At 36.8% G+C, this 18,167-nt stretch overlaps 1 protein-coding gene across 6 annotated transcripts in view; it reads left to right on the forward strand.

The window, feature by feature from the left end:
- Positions 1 to 18,167, forward strand: part of osbpl8 (oxysterol binding protein-like 8) — a 52,495-nt gene that overhangs the window by 16,134 nt on the left and 18,194 nt on the right. For 3 of the 6 annotated variants that reach the window (XM_077544290.1, XM_077544289.1, XM_077544288.1), the window contains 3 exons: positions 6,536 to 6,572; positions 7,745 to 7,942; positions 14,052 to 14,345. In XM_077544290.1, coding sequence (XP_077400416.1) covers positions 6,536 to 6,572; positions 7,745 to 7,942; positions 14,052 to 14,345 — 529 coding nt within the window. Of the gene's footprint in view, positions 1 to 6,535; positions 6,573 to 7,744; positions 7,943 to 12,067; positions 12,195 to 14,051; positions 14,346 to 18,167 lie in introns of those variants that run through there. The other 3 variants (XM_077544291.1, XM_077544292.1, XM_077544295.1) reach the window with 3 other exon arrangements.

Raw genomic sequence — 18,167 nt, forward strand, 5'->3', positions numbered from 1 at the left:
TTACAATTTTTAAACGTAATTAATCGCATGACTTCACTAGTTAACTCACGATTAATAACTAATTTTATATCTGTTCTAATACAACAACAACAAACTCTAGGTTTGCATACTTTTGTTGACATAAGTGGGAAAAAATGTTAAACTAATAGAAATAGTCTACAGCCGTCAATGGCAGTGAATGAGTTAAAGAGGCAGACCAAGGCATCTCTGAAAAGGACCCAGACCTGTTACTATATTTAGGCAGTTTTTTTTTTACTTTTGTGAAATATTTGTTTATCGCGTTGGATGTTTGAGACCGTGGTTTAGAAGCTTTTCTTATTTTCAGGAGGACCTAATAAAATCGTGACATGCCCCCTTAATGCACTCTCTTCAAGTCTCATGAGGCTTTCGGGTTCACTGAAACAAAAACACTCTTGTATTGTGTCAAGTTAGGAAAAAAAAAAGCCTTTTCGTGAATAGGCTAAGTAGCATGTTAGCCTTTCAAGGCTGTTATGATGTCATGTACTTGATCTGATTTGCCATTATCTGCTCACTTATAGCTAAACTGCAGCTATTAAATCAAAGGAGACACATTTTGTATTTTCTTTCACAATTTCCAACAGCTCCCCAGGTCTCTATAAAAGGTTGCTCACAGGCATGTGTTCTTTATACGCTATTAAACGATTCATTTTACTGCAGCGTACAGAGTAGTTGTGCCCATCTTCATGTAGCGTATACTGTATATTTTTTACTGCCTTATGGTGGCAAAGACGCACACACCAGGAGGAGCCACACAATGATAGTTGTTTTTGTTATATTTAATTTGAATAATACATTCATGTTAGTTTATGAATGTGTGTTGTTATAAAATAATATACAGACCAGTGCTGTTTTACATATTTAAAATGTTTTCGTCTTTTAGAGGAGCCTGCAAAGGAAAAAGTCCGCGAGTGTTGTTTGCATTATTACTACTAGGGGTGTGCCAAAAAATCGATTCTGATAAGAATCGCGATTCTCCTTTAGTACGATTCAGAATCGATTTTAAATGTCCCAAAATTGATTTTATTTAAATAATTTCATACTGTCTTGCTTTTGTCTGTGTGTGCCTTTATTTGGAGCGCTGTTCATGTTGTACCCGGTTTGGCCACTGAGGGGCAGTGTGGTTCCACGCGCTCTAATACACTGTTAAGTTGTAGCCACATTAGAGAGTAGAAGGAAAAAGTCACGATCAAGTTATTCCAATGAAAGTTTTGCTTTTTTTTCAGCGTGGAGCCGTTCTTTTGAGTGATAAAAGTGCCGCGAATAGCGCTAATTAGCATTAGCGAGTCAGACTGGAGTAGTCCATTACAGTTCCTTGCACATCTATAGATTGAAGCAAAAATCATTGTCAATCAAATCATTTTGAATCAAAAATTGTTCCTAACCGAAAATCGATTCCGAATCGAATCACAGACCCAAAATTCGTAATCGAATCGAATCTTGAGACATTCAAAGATTCCCACTCCTAATTACTACCTAAAAAAATTGCCTTGAGTCGCCTCTCCAATGTGTTTTCTACGTGGAAACCATTTCACATCTCCGATGTCGCAACTAAATACCCTTCAGGTCACCTCCATGTGGCAGCGTCCCTGAGTTTCCCTCCCCTTGCAGGGGTGAAACCAAGTCGCGCAGCGTGTGGGGCCGCCCGTTTCAATTGAACTCCCCCACGCTTGTCCCGTACTGAAGACGGACATGCTGAAATGCTATCGTCTAGCAAAATGAAGCCTACGTGGGTCAAATTGTCCTTTGCAACACCTCCAGTCATTTGTCTTAGTAATGCTGAGAGAGGATGTTTTAGTATCTCCTTATGGATTTTCTGTCAGTCAGTCACGATATGGAAGGAACTCCATCATGTTATCCGTTGAGTAGTGTCCACAACAGTTCGGTAGAATACGCTTGAAAGGTCGAAATTTGCCAGACTGAGGCTGAACTCCCCACTAGAGCGGACAGATGTGCTCGCTCTTGATGGATCAAGCCAGCGCCTGCTGTTATTTTCACACCCAGTGAGTGGGAAGCGGCGAGGATGTGAACAAGCAGGAAGTCGACTTTGGAAGTCTTTTGAATATATAAATAGGAATACAGTAGTGTGTTTGTGGACTTAGTAACTGTAAATAACAATAACTCCTGTCCTGTGGTAGTGCAGTGATACACAACTGAATAAATACTGCTTTTAATATTTTTATTATTAACTCATTTACTGAGGCAGCACGGTGGCTGACTGGTTAGCACGTCCGCCTCCCAGTGCAGAGGACGTGAGATCGAGTCCGGGCTTCGGCCTTCCTGGGTGGAGTTTGCATGTTCTCCCCGTGCTTGCGTGGGTTTCACCGGGTACTCCGGTTTCCTCCCACATTCCAAAGACATGCATGGCAGGTTAATTGAACACTCCAAATTGTCCCTAGGTGTGAATGTGAGTGTGGTTGTTCGTCTCTGTGTGCCCTGCGATTGGCTGGCAACCAGTTCAGGGTGTACCCCGCCTACTGCCCGAAGCCAGCTGGGATAGGCTCCAGCACCCCCGCGACCCTAGTGAGGAAAAGCGGCCAAGAAAATGGATGGATGGATGGATGGAACTCATTTACTGCCATTGACGGATATAGACGTCAAAAATTCATTTGAACTATTTCTATTAGTTTCACTTTTTCCCCCACTTTTGTTAACTAGAGTATGCAAACCTAGAATTTTTTTAATTGTACATTTAGAACAGAGATATAATTTGTGATTAATCGTGAGTTAACTAGTGAAGTCATGTGATTAATTACAATTAAAATTTTTAATCGTCTGACACCCCTAATTTTTTAATAATCTTTTATTTTTTATTAGGGGCATCGGGTGATTAAAATTTTTAATTGTAATTAATAACATGACTTCACTACGTTTTATATCTTCTAAATGTACAGTAAAAAAATTCTAGTTAAAATGATTTTTTGATTAATTGTGAGTTAATTATTGGTCATGTGATTAATTACAATTTTAAAAAAAATAATCGCATGACGCAATTTCAAAAAAAAAAGAAAAGATTATTAAAAATTAGGGGCGTCAGGGGATTAAAATTTTAAATGGGATTAATCGCATGACTTCACTAGTTAACTCACAATTAATCACAAATTTTAAATCTGTTCTAAATGTTCAATAAAAAAAATCTAGGTTTTCACACTTGTTAACAAAAGTGGAAAAAAATGTTAAACTAATAGAAATAGTTCAAATGAATTTTTGACGTCTATAGCCGTCAATGGCAGTGAATGAGTTTAACGCTATAATGGGGTAATATGTAGACCAAAGAACAGCAACACCACAAATTGTTAAAAAAAACGGCTATTTCTATTAGTTTAACATTTTTTTCCCCACTTTTGTTAACAAGAGTATGAAAACCTAGATTTTTTTTTTATTGTACATTTAGAACAGAGATAACATTTTTGATTAATCGTGAGTTAACTAGTGAAGTCATGCGATTAATTACGATAAAAAAAATGTAATTGCCGGACGCCCCTAATTTTTTGATAATCTTTTTTTTAAATCGCGTCAGGCGATTACATTTTTTTATTGTAATTAATTGCATGACTTCAATAGTTAACTCCCGATTAATCACAAATTTCATATCTGTTCTAAATGTACAATATTTTTTTTCTAGTTTCTTATACTCTTGTTAACAAAAGAAAAAATGTTAAACTAATAGAAATAGCTCAAATGAATTTTTGACGTCTATAGCCGTCAATGGCAGTGAATGAGTTAATTATTAAGCAAGAAACATGCCATCAATGTATTCTTTCAATGTTTTCTGAACAAATAACATGACAGTGATGACTCATCATTTTCAATCGCCACAAACATGTCTCCAGTTCTTTCTGACATCTTTGCACCAAATTATTATTATTTTTTTTATTCTTACTTTATTATTATAGTGCACACTTACTGGAATAGGCATTGATATTGTGTGCAAGGTTTTTATAATGTTAAAAGTTGTCCTTAAGGAGAAATTAAATTAAAAGGGTTGTTTCTATCTTCCTGTTCCCTTGTCACTGAAAAAAAATAGGTCAGAGAGACTGTAAGCTGTGGGTGATGTTTTACGCATTACGTAACGCGGGATATTTTATACATAGCAAGCAAGCACTCGTCATCTTCGAGCGAGTGCGGTAGACAAGGAAGCTTTGCTTTTGAATTAGAAGCTGTGCCGAAATCTGTCACTTTTTTTTGTCACTTCTTTGTTTACTTCAATTGATGTCAATACAGAAGGCGGTGCCTGAAAGATCAACAGCAAAAAGAATGTGCTAAAGAAGAATTGAAGGGCTTATGCCGCTGAAGTTAATAAAGCTCCCTCTACTACAAATTTGGCAAAGAGATTGAAAAAACTAATTTTGCGCTATGATCCATTTTGAAAAAAACGACTACCATCCTACAAATCTTCCGATGGTCACTGACAGTTTCCGTAATCTAGTGCTGTCACTATCAAATAGTTTTAGAATCGATTAATCTATTGATTATTCAATCGATTAATCGACTAATCGGATTAATTTTAATTTTGCATGAAAGTGTATTGCAAAAGCATTTTACCCCTGATTACTGTTTATTAACCAGTAATTGGTGTTTATTTTGTACTTTGTATTATTCATATAGTGATATATATATATTTTTTTATGTTACCGATTCGGTCATTGTTTTCCAAAGTAAAAACAGATGTTTGAAAATGTCTTATTTTGATTAAACACAGAAGATAATCAGTCTTCTTTTACTGAAGGACTACTGAAATAAGTGTACTGTTACTGTTGATATGCTGAAATCAGAGGATTTGGACCATTTTAAATAAAAAAAAATGGCTCCAAACTATTACTCGATTATTAAAATAATTGTCGATTAATTTGACAATCGATTTATTTTGACAGCTCTATCGTAATCCTTTCAATTTATTGTTCTCTAAGCTAGTGTTGTTCCGAAACTGTTTTGTGGCCCCCGATACCGATTCCGATACCCAATTTTGCAGTATCGGCCGATCCCGATACCGTACCGATACCTAGGTTGTTGTTGTTTTTTAAACATGAAAAAGCTGCCCTGTCATTGGTTCAGAGCATTCGAGGGCCAATAGGATATCTTGGCTCGGCAAGCAAGACACAAGATGCTGCATCCAAATTCCTGTATTGCCGTCAGAAATAATGGTATCGGCATGTCACTTGTTAGTACTTGCTGGGCCTCTCCCGATAACGGCATCGGAACAACACTTCTCTAAAGACCCCTCAGGGTGGCTTGATCCTCTCAGCGAGTGGCTCGAAAGACTTTGGTCCAATCATATCGTAGCAACTCGGGGGCTGCTTCCTGATTAACGGAGGAATCGGAGTGGAATCGTTGGCATTCAGAGCTGCCGTGCTTCTGTTCTGTCTGATCGAGCGTTTTGGAATCCTGATTGTGACGTCCCCGTTTTGCAGATCCTTAATTGTCAAAAGTGCAGTTTCATGCAGTTATTTAAGAGTAATCATTCATTGATTGTTGGAAAACAGTCCATTTAGCGATTGAACTTTGAACAATTAGCAAAATTTGGTGTGCTCGCCGCTGAAGATGGGAGAAAATAAATGTGTATTTATGGGTATGATTAATTAACACAGAATATAACATAATAAGTCAAATTTTTCAAGAGAAGATGGAGATGCATCAACTCTGCTGCTTAACTCATTCACTGCCATTGACGGCTATAGACGTCAAAAATTAATTTGAACTATTTCTATCAGTTTGACATTTTTTCCCACTTTTGTTAACAAGAGTATGAAAACCTAGGGAAAAAAATGGTTATTGTACATTTAGAACAGATATAAAATTTGGGATTGTGAGTCATGCGATTGATTACGATTACAAAATGTAATCGCCTGACGCCCCTAATTTTTAATAAGCTTTAATTTAAAAAAAATAATAATAATTGCGTCAGGTGATTAAAATTTGTTATGGTAATTAATCGCATGACTTCAATAGACTCAATCTGTTCTAAATGTACAATATAAAAATTCTAGGTTTTCATACTCTTGTAAATAAAAGTGGAAAATATGTTAACCTAATAGTTCAAATGAATTTTTGACGCCTATACCCGTCAAAATAGAACTTTGACGTCCATAGCCGTCAATGGCAGTGAATGTGTTAATGTCCGCTGTATGAGATCCACTAATTTTATTTATTTAGTCCCCATTTCCTCATTTCACGGTCCCATCGCCATGTCAAATTATATGTCCTCTGTTTATAATTTTGTTGAACTAATGTCAGTTTTTCCATTTGTTTTCTTTTTGTTGTGTGTGTCTTTTGGTTGCAATCGTTGGCTGCGGTTTCTCCTCCCCGCCGTTGATGGCCGCTGCACGCAAAATGCCGCCGCCGTCATCCGGCCGACAACGCATTGAGGATTCCCCTCACTGTTTTCGTCTTACTTTCCTCCACACTTGATCCATCTCTTTCTCTTTCACGCGCTCCAATTTCCCCTTCTTCTGTTTCTCCGCCTCCTTCCGTCCTGCTTTTGCTTTTTTTTTTTTTTTTTTTTTCCTTCACCTGCTAGCACCCTGCAGAGTTGAGAGAGCTCCATGCCACCTCTGGTAAGCCACTCACCTTTTTTTTTATATTGCAATGAGACTAATGGGGCCAGGTTCAAATATAAAATCTACCAGATACAGCAATGCTATACATGCAATTAATTTAACTTTATTTGTATTATAGTACAAATCATTTTAATAGATGCCACGCCACAAATAATTGCTTGGAGAAAAATAAGACAAAAACGCGGTGTCAATTGTCGTCACTATGAAAAAAAATCAATGGTACAAATAAAGTCAACCCCTAATTGACACGCTGTCTCAATTAATCGCTTGCGTCAATACACGCCAGACCTCTAATGGACATCGGGTGAAAAGACCTTAACTCATTCACTGCCGTTGACGGCTATAAATGTCAAAAATTAATTTTAACTATTTCTATTAGTTTAACATTTTGTTTCCACTTTTGTTAACAAGAGTATAAAAACCTAGAATTTTTTATTGTACATTTAGAACAGATATAAAATTTGTGATTAATCATGAGTTAACTATTGAAGTCATGCGATTATTACAATTTTTAAAATATTATCGTCTGACGCCCCTAATTAAAAAACATTTTTTTTTTTTAATTAGTGGCATTAGGTGATTTATTTTTTATTGTAATTAATCACATGACCTTACTAGTTAATTTAAGATTAATCCCAAATTTTATATCTGTTGTAAATGTACAAAAAAAAAAAAAATCCTAGGTTTTCATACTCTTGTTATGGACGTCGAAGTTCCATTTTGATGGCTATAGGCGTCAAAAATTTATTTGAACTATTAGGTTAACATATTTTCCACTTTTATTTACAAGAGTATGAAAACCTATATTTTTTTATTGTACATTTAGAACAGATATTACATTTGTGATTAATCGTGAGTCTATTGAAATCATAAAAAAAATTTAATCATCTGACGCTTTTTTTTTTTTAATTAAAGATGATTAAAAAATTAGGGGCGTCAGTCGATTACATTTTGTAATCGTAATCAATCGCATGACTTAACTCACAATCCCAAATTTTACATCTGTTCTAAATGTACAATAAACATTTTTTGTCTAGATTGCCATACTCTTGTTAACAAAAGTGGGAAAAATGTTAAACTAATAGAAATAGTTCAAATGAATTTTTGACGTCTATAGCCGTCAATGAACGTCAGTGAATGTAATGGATTGTGCATTTCTGTCTTTGCAGCAGCAGCCATAGTGTCCGGTGATGACGCCGTCTTTCTGACGCCAGGCAGGATGAGCCAGCGCCAGGTGAAGGAACGGGACAAGGACAAAGAGAAGGACAAAGACAAGGACAAGGACAAGGAGGCAGTCCTCCAAACACCCAACCGCGAACATATCACCTCTCCGTCTTCACTCAGCCCGGGTGTCAGCTACAGCCACGGTATGCTTGGGACTTTCCTCTTCCTTTATAAATAACGTGTGTGAATCCTCATGAATCATCTATTATTTCTTCTTTTGCTTTACTCAACATTGATTTTAGTTACACATTTCTCTTCATTATAAAATATTTTTTAGATATTTTTTTTTTAATCCGTAATTGTCACTCAAATTGCAATTTTGCCCAAAATATTCTTTGTATCAATAATAATTACCCCCATTTTAAAATAAAATATAATATAAAAATGTTTTGCAATGAAATTAATCCATGACTTATGTGATTTTTATTTGAATTTAGATTTTAGATATAGTTTTTAAAACTGGTGTTTTTTTGAATGGAATTTAGTTTTTTTTTAGGACTTGAATCTGTGAATTCTTCCTGAATTTGACTTGAACCGTAGTTACATGCCGTTAACTCATTCACTGCCATTGACGGCTATAAATGTCAAAAATTCATTTTAACTATTTCTATTAGTTTAAAAAAAAAATCTCACTTTTGTTAACAAGAGTATGAAAACCTAGAATTTTTTATTGTACATATAGAACCTAATTTTTAATCATCTTTTTTTTTTATGAATATATGGCAGTGAATGAGGTAATATTTGTCATCTGTAGGTGTGTGAAACCCTATAAGAATTTTTTTTTATTAGTTAGCTATTCCGGTAGTTAATATTGTCTATTTATGAAATCAATCACCTCCAAATCACTAAAACTAAATGAGAACCTTCAGTTAAATTAAAAAATATATAAAATACAACCTCCTTGGTGGATATGCATTGTACATTTATAAAGTATATTTTTAGCTATTATTTTCCAAAATAGTACTAATATACAAACTACATATGTATATTTGTAAGTCAATATATGGCACGCTTTCATGAGAGACTCTCGTGTCACCTTCCGCAGTGCATAAGCCACAAAAAGACATCTCAACATTGCCTGCGCTTTATTTATGAAGCACTTAACCTTAAACAGACCTCATTTTGGCGCCCAGCTGTTATGCTGTGCTGTTGTCTTTTTTTTTTTCTATTCTTTTTTTTTTTTTTAACCCTGTCTACACCTTGCCATAAACAATGAATCATTCCTCTTAAGTGGTTTGAAGCATTACATCTGCTCATTACATTGTGCTCCCCCTTACCTTATAAGGTGCCATTTAAAACCTAACATGATTTATGACACTTTTATTTTGAAAAAAGAAAAAAAATGTAATTCAACTTTTCCCACTGTGCCCAATTGTTGTGTAAGTACGCCCTCTTGTGGATTGCATTTGTTAGTGGCTGTCTGGAGGTTGAGATTTGTAATTTGTTTTGACAACTGCAAATTTTCCCACAACGCATATATATTAGATTTATATATAATATTAAGTACAATTAAACTCATAATTATTAATGTAAACTATTTTAATTTTAAAACTTCATCATTGTAATAAATCAATGTGATACAATTATCTACAATTAAGTGAGAGCTGATATACTTAATCACAAATGTGCATTTTTAAAATTAATAAAAACAAAATATACCGAAGCACGTACTATTATTTTACAATCAATTTTTTATTGTAAATTATTCCAAATATACTTTTAAAATGTTTTTTTTTATTTTTTTATTTAATGTTGCATTTAAAATGTTTTTTAGTCACAGGGTGAAAATGATTGTCTCTAAATAAATCATGCTACGTGTGAATAATTTCAAACATAAGCAATCTAGTTATTTCTCTTTAGAGAATGCCAACTTGAAGGAAATACAGTGAAATGCTTTCTAGTACACGTTAAGTGATATATTGGATTAATAATGGAATCTAAATGACTGCACAATTCTATCATTGGACAGTGGAATTGTCGTGAGTACATGAGCTCCTCTGACGATGTCTTCCAAGCGCCTGAGACAGAATGTGGCGAGTGGGTGTGCGAAATTGTGTGCACATAACTTGCATTGATATGCTGGTGCCAGAAAGTCCAGATGCCCTGAAATCATTATTCCGGCCTTGAAAATCCATTTACTGACTCTTCTATCTATTGCTTTGGTGTGTTAGTATTTGAATGTGCTCTAATAGTGTGAGTACACTTTGCCTTGAATATTTGCCTTTCGCACGCATGTCCTTTACTGCCCACACCTATTGAAGACCATTTACTATTCCATAAGAAAGTAGGATTATAAACAGTGTTTAATCTGCTAAATTCTGGCCAATTATTTATTCAATTGAAAATTTGAAAAGGCATATTATCAGTCGACATAATCAGCCATCTTTTTAACTCATTCACTGCCATTGACGGCTATAGACGTCAAAAATTTAACTGTTTCTATTAGTTTAAATTTTTTCCCCACTTTTGTTAATAAGAATATGAAAACCTAAAAAAAAATGTATTGTACATTTAGAACAGATATAAAATTTGTGATTAATTGTGAGTTAACTAGTGAAGTCATGCAATTAATTATGATTATGCAATTATTTTTAATAATATTTTCTTCAACAAAAAAATGATTATCAAAAAATTTTTAAAAGATTAAGAATTAGGAGCCTCAGGCGATTAAATTTTTTCGTAATTAATCGCATGACTTCACTAGTTAACTCCCGATTAATTACAAATTTTATATCTGTTCTAAATGTACAATATTTTTTTTCTAAGTTCCCATACTCTTGTTAACAAAAGTGGAAAAAATTTTAAACTAATAGAAATAGTTCAAATGAATTTTTGACATCTATAGCCGTCAATGGCAGCGAATGAGTTAATTGGTCTGGCCCTAATAATAATACACGTGGTTGGTCTTTGTAGAATTTTTTGGGGTAATTAATCGCATGACTTCACTAGTTAACTCACAATTAATTACACATTTTATATCTGTTCTAAATGTACAATATTTTTTTCTTAAAAGTGGAAAAAAAAATTTAAACTAATAGAAATAGTTCAAATGAATTTTTGACGTCTATAGCCGTCAATGGCAGCGAATGAGTTAATTGGTCTGGCCCTAATAATAATACACGTGGTTGGTCTTTGTAGAATTTTTTGGGGTAATTAATCGCATGACTTCACTAGTTAACTCACGATTAATTACACATTTTATATCTGTTCTAAATGTACAATATTTTTTTCCTAAAAGTGGAAATTTTTTTAAACTAATAGAAATAGTTCAAATGAATTTTTGACGTCTATAGCCGTCAATGGCAGCGAATGAGTTAATTGGTCTGGCCCTAATAATAATACACGTGGTTGGTCTTTGTAGAATTTTTTGGGGTAATTAATCGCATGACTTCACTAGTTAACTCACAATTAATTACACATTTTATATCTGTTCTAAATGTACAATATTTTTTTCTTAAAAGTGGAAAAAAAAATTTAAACTAATAGAAATAGTTCAAATGAATTTTTGACGTCTATAACCGTCAATGGCAGCGAATGAGTTAATTGGTCTGGCCCAAATAATAATACACGTGGTTGGTCTTTGTAGAATTTTTTGGAGTAATTAATCGCATGACTTCACTAGTTAACTCACGATTAATTACACATTTTATATCTGTTCTAAATGTACAATATTTTTTTCCTAAAAGTGGAAATTTTTTTAAACTAATAGAAATAGTTCAAATGAATTTTTGACGTCTATAGCCGTCAATGGCAGTGAATGAGTTAATTGGTCTGGCCCTAATAATAATACACGTAGTTGGTCTTTGTAGAGGATAAAGAGCCTGTGAGTATCTTATATTGTGTCTACATACTTTACTTTTCATACTCATTTGTTCTGAACATGTTTTTCCCCCACCCCCAGGTTAGGAGAGTTTGGTTAGTGTAGTGGCTGCATTATCATCACTAACCACCAAAGCGTCCTTGGTCGGACTTGCATTATGACTCACCATAGCCAAAAAAAAAAAACCTGAAAAGGCTGTTTGACGTGGCTTGTGAATGTGATTGGGTAGCTGATGAAAGGGCCGATGTAAACAGCGAGACGACAAAGGCATCAGAAGAGCAGCTGGGGTCAGTGCGGATTTAAGTTCAGCTTCTTCTGGGATTACGGCCTGTTAACAGCGCGGTAGTTCGATCGGACGGCCGGCCTTATCCTCGCCCTCGGCCAATCTCTTCGCGGCGTTGCTTCTTTTACCTACGATCTCATCCAATGAGCGCTCTTAAGAGGGATTCGGGGGGTGACAGAGAAGCTAGTGGAAGTCAGTTTGACGCTATGATGGGAGAATACACCGGCGGCAGGGTCTTGGCTATGCTTGGATGGCTAGAGGCTTTTCTGGGCTGACGCCGTGTGGATCTAAAGTAAGCCAATTTGGAAATGATTCCAACCTTGCAATATGGATATAAAACGAGGAGTGATATAAAGAGGCATCTGTTGTTTAGATTTATCCTTGACGTCATGTCGGTGTCCTCTCATGGTTGAGAATGTTGAGTAGGAGGAAGTACACTCTATATAATTAATCATCCAATGTCACGCTTCCTGTTCCTCGAGTGCAATTGGACTGTAGCTGGGGAAGGGGGGCTTTCAAAAAGCTTCTTTGTTCCAAAGCTAAGCCTGAGGCTTACAGGGTCTGCTTTTGCAGCTTTTTCCATCTAAGTGGACGTGGTTACCTGCATGTGACAACTTGTTTTGCTATGTCTTTGTATTGCTAAAGCCACATGGTGTTATTGACTTGTAATCCATTTGGTGGCAGTGTCAAAGCCAGGTCACTTTTGAGCCTTTAAAGCTGCTTTGTTTTCCAGTAGATCAGCGGGTCTTCATTTTTTTTTACACCACCTCAGAAAATACTTGTACTGCTCTCCAAGTACCACTATGCGCTCTAAAATAAACAGTTGGGTAAAAAAATAACTCAACTATAGGTCAAAAATGGGTAAAAATAAAAAATAAAAAAAATAAATTGGTCTTTTAGTGTAAAACAACTTATAAATATTAGTCAGATCCTTTACTTGGGTCAAAAAATTGGGTCATTTTGTATAAAACAAGCCATAATGTTGGGTCAAATTGACCCATAAAGTGGATCGGTCCATTTTTGAGTTACTTTTCACCCGACTGTTTTTAGAGTGTAGTGACCAAATAAAATACAGTAACTAGTAGGCCTAAGACAGTGGTTCTTAACCTTGTTGGAGGTATTCACCAGTTTTCTATGTGCATTCACCAAACCCTTCTTTATTGAAACATAAAATTATATATTTTTTTCTAATTCAGCACATAGGTATAAGGTTTACTGGTGAACAAAATGAACAGGGAGAGTAGCCTTTTCATCGAATCTGGCTCTCTTCACATAGAATTCAGAAAGTGTCGTACTCCCCATCTCTGTAGTATTTATGTTTTACTAGATAGCTATTTGTGCTGGACTACAATTGTTCAACTTGCCATTACAAATCATGCAGTGAGGACTTTGACTTTAATCACTCAACTCTGTATTTATAGAGCACTTTAAAAGCCAAAGATGAAACCCAGGGGCAGCAGATATAATGAAAACTGCAGAGGCCCCGGATTTGAACCCTGTGGAACACCATACGTTCCATTATACCTGTGAACTCATACTACACATGTTTGGCCGACCACTTTCTTTTTTTGCTGGACAGTATGAAGGTGTTACATACTCTAAAAAGAGTTAAGTCAAAAGTAACCCAATTATGGATCAAATATGGACCGATCCACTTTATGGGTCAATTTGACCCAACTTTCTGGGATGTTTTATACAAAATGACCCAAGTAAAGGATCTGACCAATATTTATGAGTTGTTTTACGCTGAAAGACCCATTTCTTAACTCAAAGTTGGGTCAAATCGACCCAAGTAGAGGATCGGTTCATTTTTGACCCATAGTTGGATTATTTTTGACCCAAATGTTTTTAGCGTGCAATAATAAAGAAATCACACGACGTACCATCACATCAGTCAAACTTAGATGCAGCTCTCCTCCCCATCCGGGGCGGGGGGGGGGGGGGGGCTGAGTAGGAGGGGCTGTGAGGTACTTCCAGAGTGCTGTGCGCCTCGTCGCTCACAATCGAGTGAGTGAGTGAGTGAGAGAGAGAGGGAGGGAGGGAGGAGCAGTCAGCTGAGGGAAGAAGCATCGAGGAAATACCGCACTCCACTCTGAGCTCTTATGCTCTGTCTTCCCTTGCTTTGGTTCTCTTACTTGGCTCGCCGTAGGAGCACGAGACCCCCCCTTTCACCCTCTACCCTGGGGGTTCCTCAGCCGCCACCACCAGCAGCACTCCCCCTTACCGTCACGCCTCACCCGCCCGTCCGTCCCTCCCTCCCCCCGCTCGCCGAGGGATCGCCCGCCGGCCCCCATGATGAAGGAGGAGGGCTTGCTGGGGCGTCGCCGGTTCTCCACGTGCGGTGGCACGGCCTCGCTGCGACCCCCACACCCGGACGGACGCAAACTCATCCGCAATGCCTCCTTCGGGGGCTATAACGAGCTGTCACCCATTTCGCTGTCAGGTGGGTGTCAGAAAGGATGTAGGGTTAGTCAGTCCATTTTTTTAGTTGTGCTTTGTGATTGACTCGTGTTTGTATTATTAGTTTGTTAGTGATGCCGAGTCATTAGAGAAGGTGTGGCTTGTGTCCTTAATTTGTGGCTTTCGTTGGTTGGTTGTAGTCAATAAAAACTATTGAAGCAACGGTATGGACAACTCGAGGTAAAGTAACTACTTTATGATCATGTTGACAGTAAACAGGACCGTCTGTTTATTGCCATAGCAACCCAGGATTACCTTAACGCTGGTAGACCAGCCAGGACACCTTTGATGCCATGGTTGCTAACTTTGCTGCTTGTTAATATGATCTATATTGCTCAATAGTTTGACCATGTATTGTTTACTAACTGTCCTAATGTGTCACATTTACCAAAGTGGCTGTAAATTTGATAAAAGAAACAGATATTTCTGAAAACACAGTCGCTGTAGTTCAAATATTTCCTTATTAAGACTGCCAAAAACGTTAAATAACGTTTAGTAAAATCCTATGGAGGAGTGCCAAAGACGTTAAAAGACGTTTTTTTTCAAAACAGAGGTGAAACTAACCATTTTCTATTGTTGATTACTGAAAAACGGAATAAGGTAGAAACAAACTTTTTTTTCTGATGAAAGATGAGAGTCCAATCTTTCAGTTGGTAGTATGTGTGTTTCCATAGTCCAAACACATAATTTTCTGTGGACCTTGAAAGATCAGTCAAAAATGCTTACATCGGCTGGCACCCACGGCATCCCTTTTCTGAAAACGTCTGGCAGTCAAAGAGTTAAGTGAATACATACAGTATATGCATTTCTCTACATAAAAAACAACAAACCACTTAAGTGTGCTATTTTTTTTTTTACACATTGTTACTTAAACCAAACATAATTGTATATAATTAACTGCCAATTTAGATGAAGTAAAAAATATTAATAAAATATGACCCAATGGATTTTTTTTTTTTTTTTTTTTTGCTGTACTACAATAAAATGTAATTGCACACCCTCTCCAGTAGGTGGCAGTGGCACATTCATTACCAGTGCACCAGGGGTATTAGCTCCTCTGCAAAGATGTACTTAAAACACTTTTGTAAACAAATGGTACTATTTATAGTCACGGTGGAGATTTTTGTGTGTGGGGGGTGCAAATTATTTTCCTCTTCCTGGGGGGGCCATAATAAAAAAGTTCTCAATGTCTCGTTTGGGTTGGATGAAAGTTGATGTCTAACACCGCAGCTGGTCCCGCTGGATGATAAAAACGACTCCTGTCCCCTGCAGTCCAAATTTGGATTCGCTTGTCTGACTCCTTCCTTTATCAGCTGGCAGCTGTTGATAAGATGTTTAGCATCTGCATAGTGGCATGACAAAGCACAATGTATAGAGGGGAAAATACGTATTGCTCTGAAAGAGAGGAAATGGAATTTTAATATCAGGCTTACTCATTTGAGTAGTTTGATACATGCCACCATTATTCTATTTGTTGCTTGTGACCCTTTGGTTGCTGGCCGGCTTCTCTTTAACTAGTATATCCTCCGGCCACAGACATACTTTGAGCCAGTAGATGTCTGAGTCATTGTTTATCCCCTAGCCAGAGCTCCATCCTCTGATTTTGGATTGCTAACAGGCGCCATTTCTTTTTGCAAGACAAACGGCAGACGACAGCTGGTGCAGTGGAATCACTCTTATTGCTTTGCCGTATTGTTTTTGTACGCCGCCATCGCAGCAATTACAGTTTTGGGGAATAGAAGCCAGCCGAGGGTTTGAGGTTCCTGAGTCACGGTTGTTTGTACGCAGACAGCGTTTGTTGTCCTGGCACTGGCTCAACTCAAAATCAATAGTCTCTTACTATTGATTGTTACTTAGGAAGGATGTTTAACCTTTTGATGCACAACATATAAAATATCATCATAATGTCAAATGGCCCGCATTCATTGCCTCGGTTATTTCATGCTGGCTGAGGTTTTATTTCTTCATTTTACAATTTAATATACAATATGCCAATATGCCAATTCTTTTTTTTTTCTTTTTCTTTTTTTCTGGAGAGCTCAGTATTGTTCATTCGGTAATTTTACCGATTTGTCATCATCATCATTTCTTTTCTTTTTTTAATTTAAATTAAAAAAAATAATAATTAATTTTTTTTTTTTTAATTTTACATTTTTTATGTGGGTGAGTATGTGTATGTGCATGTGCGTGTGTGTGAGTGTGTATTCATTAGTTCACCTAAAACCTGTTGAAAAATCCCATACCGTTCACCTAAACCAGTGGTGTCCAAACTCGGTCCTCGGGGGCCGGTAGTCCCGCAGGTTTTGGATATTTCTCTCCTCCAACACAGCTGAAGCTCATCAGCAAGCTCTACTAAGCCTGATAACAATCCTGTTGATTGAAACAGGTGCGTTGGAGCAGGGAAACCTCCAAAACCTGCAGGACTACCGGCCCCCGAGGACCGAGTTTGGACACCACTGACCTAAACCAATATGCCAATTCTATGTCAACACTCAAACTGGCAAGAGTTGGAGGCTCAAAAAGCAATTTTTGATCATGTAAAATGAGGGGACTCCATGTATCTTTGCGGTTGATAATATGATACAACCTTTCTTGAAGTTTGTTTCCGCCTGAGCTGAACTATGTCACATTATGAGGCAATACACATAACACAATATTCCATCCATCCATTTTCTTAACCGCTTATTCCTCACAAGGGTTGCAGGGGTGCTGGAGCCTATCCCAGGTACGGGGAGAACATGCAAACTCCACCCAGGAAAGCCGAAGCCCGGGCTCGACCTCACGTCCTTTGCACTGGGAGGCAGACATGCTAACCAGTCATCCACCGTGCTGCCCATGACACAATATTCAATTATCATATATTCATTTATTTATTCATTTTAAACTTGATAGCTGCTTGCTTAGCTGACGTCTCGTTGACTTCTTCAGACAGCAAACTACTAGAGCACTGCACTTTGTTTTGTCTTTCAAGACACGATTAATCGATTAATAAACAATCTGCGCAATGCAGTTTTCTAAACATCTATCAATTACTCTGCCCATCCCAAAGATTTAAACAGTCAATTTGTAAAAATTCTTTCTAACAATGCAAAATGGAATGAAATATTTGAATCAGGCACACCATTTTTGTATTGTATTATCACAGACAAAAACAATCTCTTAATATGTACTTAATTGCTATTTTAATGCAGTAAAAATGAAAGCAAGTCAAAAAGCTGTCCAAGCTGTCTTTTGGGATTACTTAACATTGGATCCCACACACAGAGTGGGTTTGTTCTTATTTTCCCTTTAGTGGAGCTGGCGTACTCATCCTCCCCCAAAGACATCTGCCAAAATAATAATGAGGCAGTTGGCAAAAATCCCTCACAAGCCAAATTGCTGTCAATCTGTTCCCTAAAAATGTGTTGTTGTCTTCAGTGCATTGTCCTGCTCTCATGCTTTAATGATCATCCTTTAATGATGTCTTTCCCCGCATTTTGCTTATTTTTGTGTCTGTGTGTTTTTACACCTGTTGTCTCTCATATTTGTTTGTTTTTTTGTAGTTGTTTTTCTGTTACATCGATAGTCATTGGCAAATGTGGTAGACCACCTGTCATAAAGATACTTTACAACTTGAAGCGCTTTAATGCTAACTCTTTCAATTTCAGTGACCTCTCGTTCTTCTGTTTTAAACAAGCCCATATAAAACATTTGGTGGTTTGTATTCTATGTGCAAGGTTTTGCAAATTTACATACTCATACAAGAGCCCATCAAGCCCATAGCGCTTTAATTCAGACTCTTTCAATTTCAGTGAGCTCTCTGCGT

The sequence above is a fragment of the Vanacampus margaritifer genome, chromosome 15 (genome assembly GCF_051991255.1).
Source record: "Vanacampus margaritifer isolate UIUO_Vmar chromosome 15, RoL_Vmar_1.0, whole genome shotgun sequence".
In the NCBI taxonomy this organism is placed as follows: Eukaryota; Metazoa; Chordata; class Actinopteri; order Syngnathiformes; family Syngnathidae; genus Vanacampus; species Vanacampus margaritifer.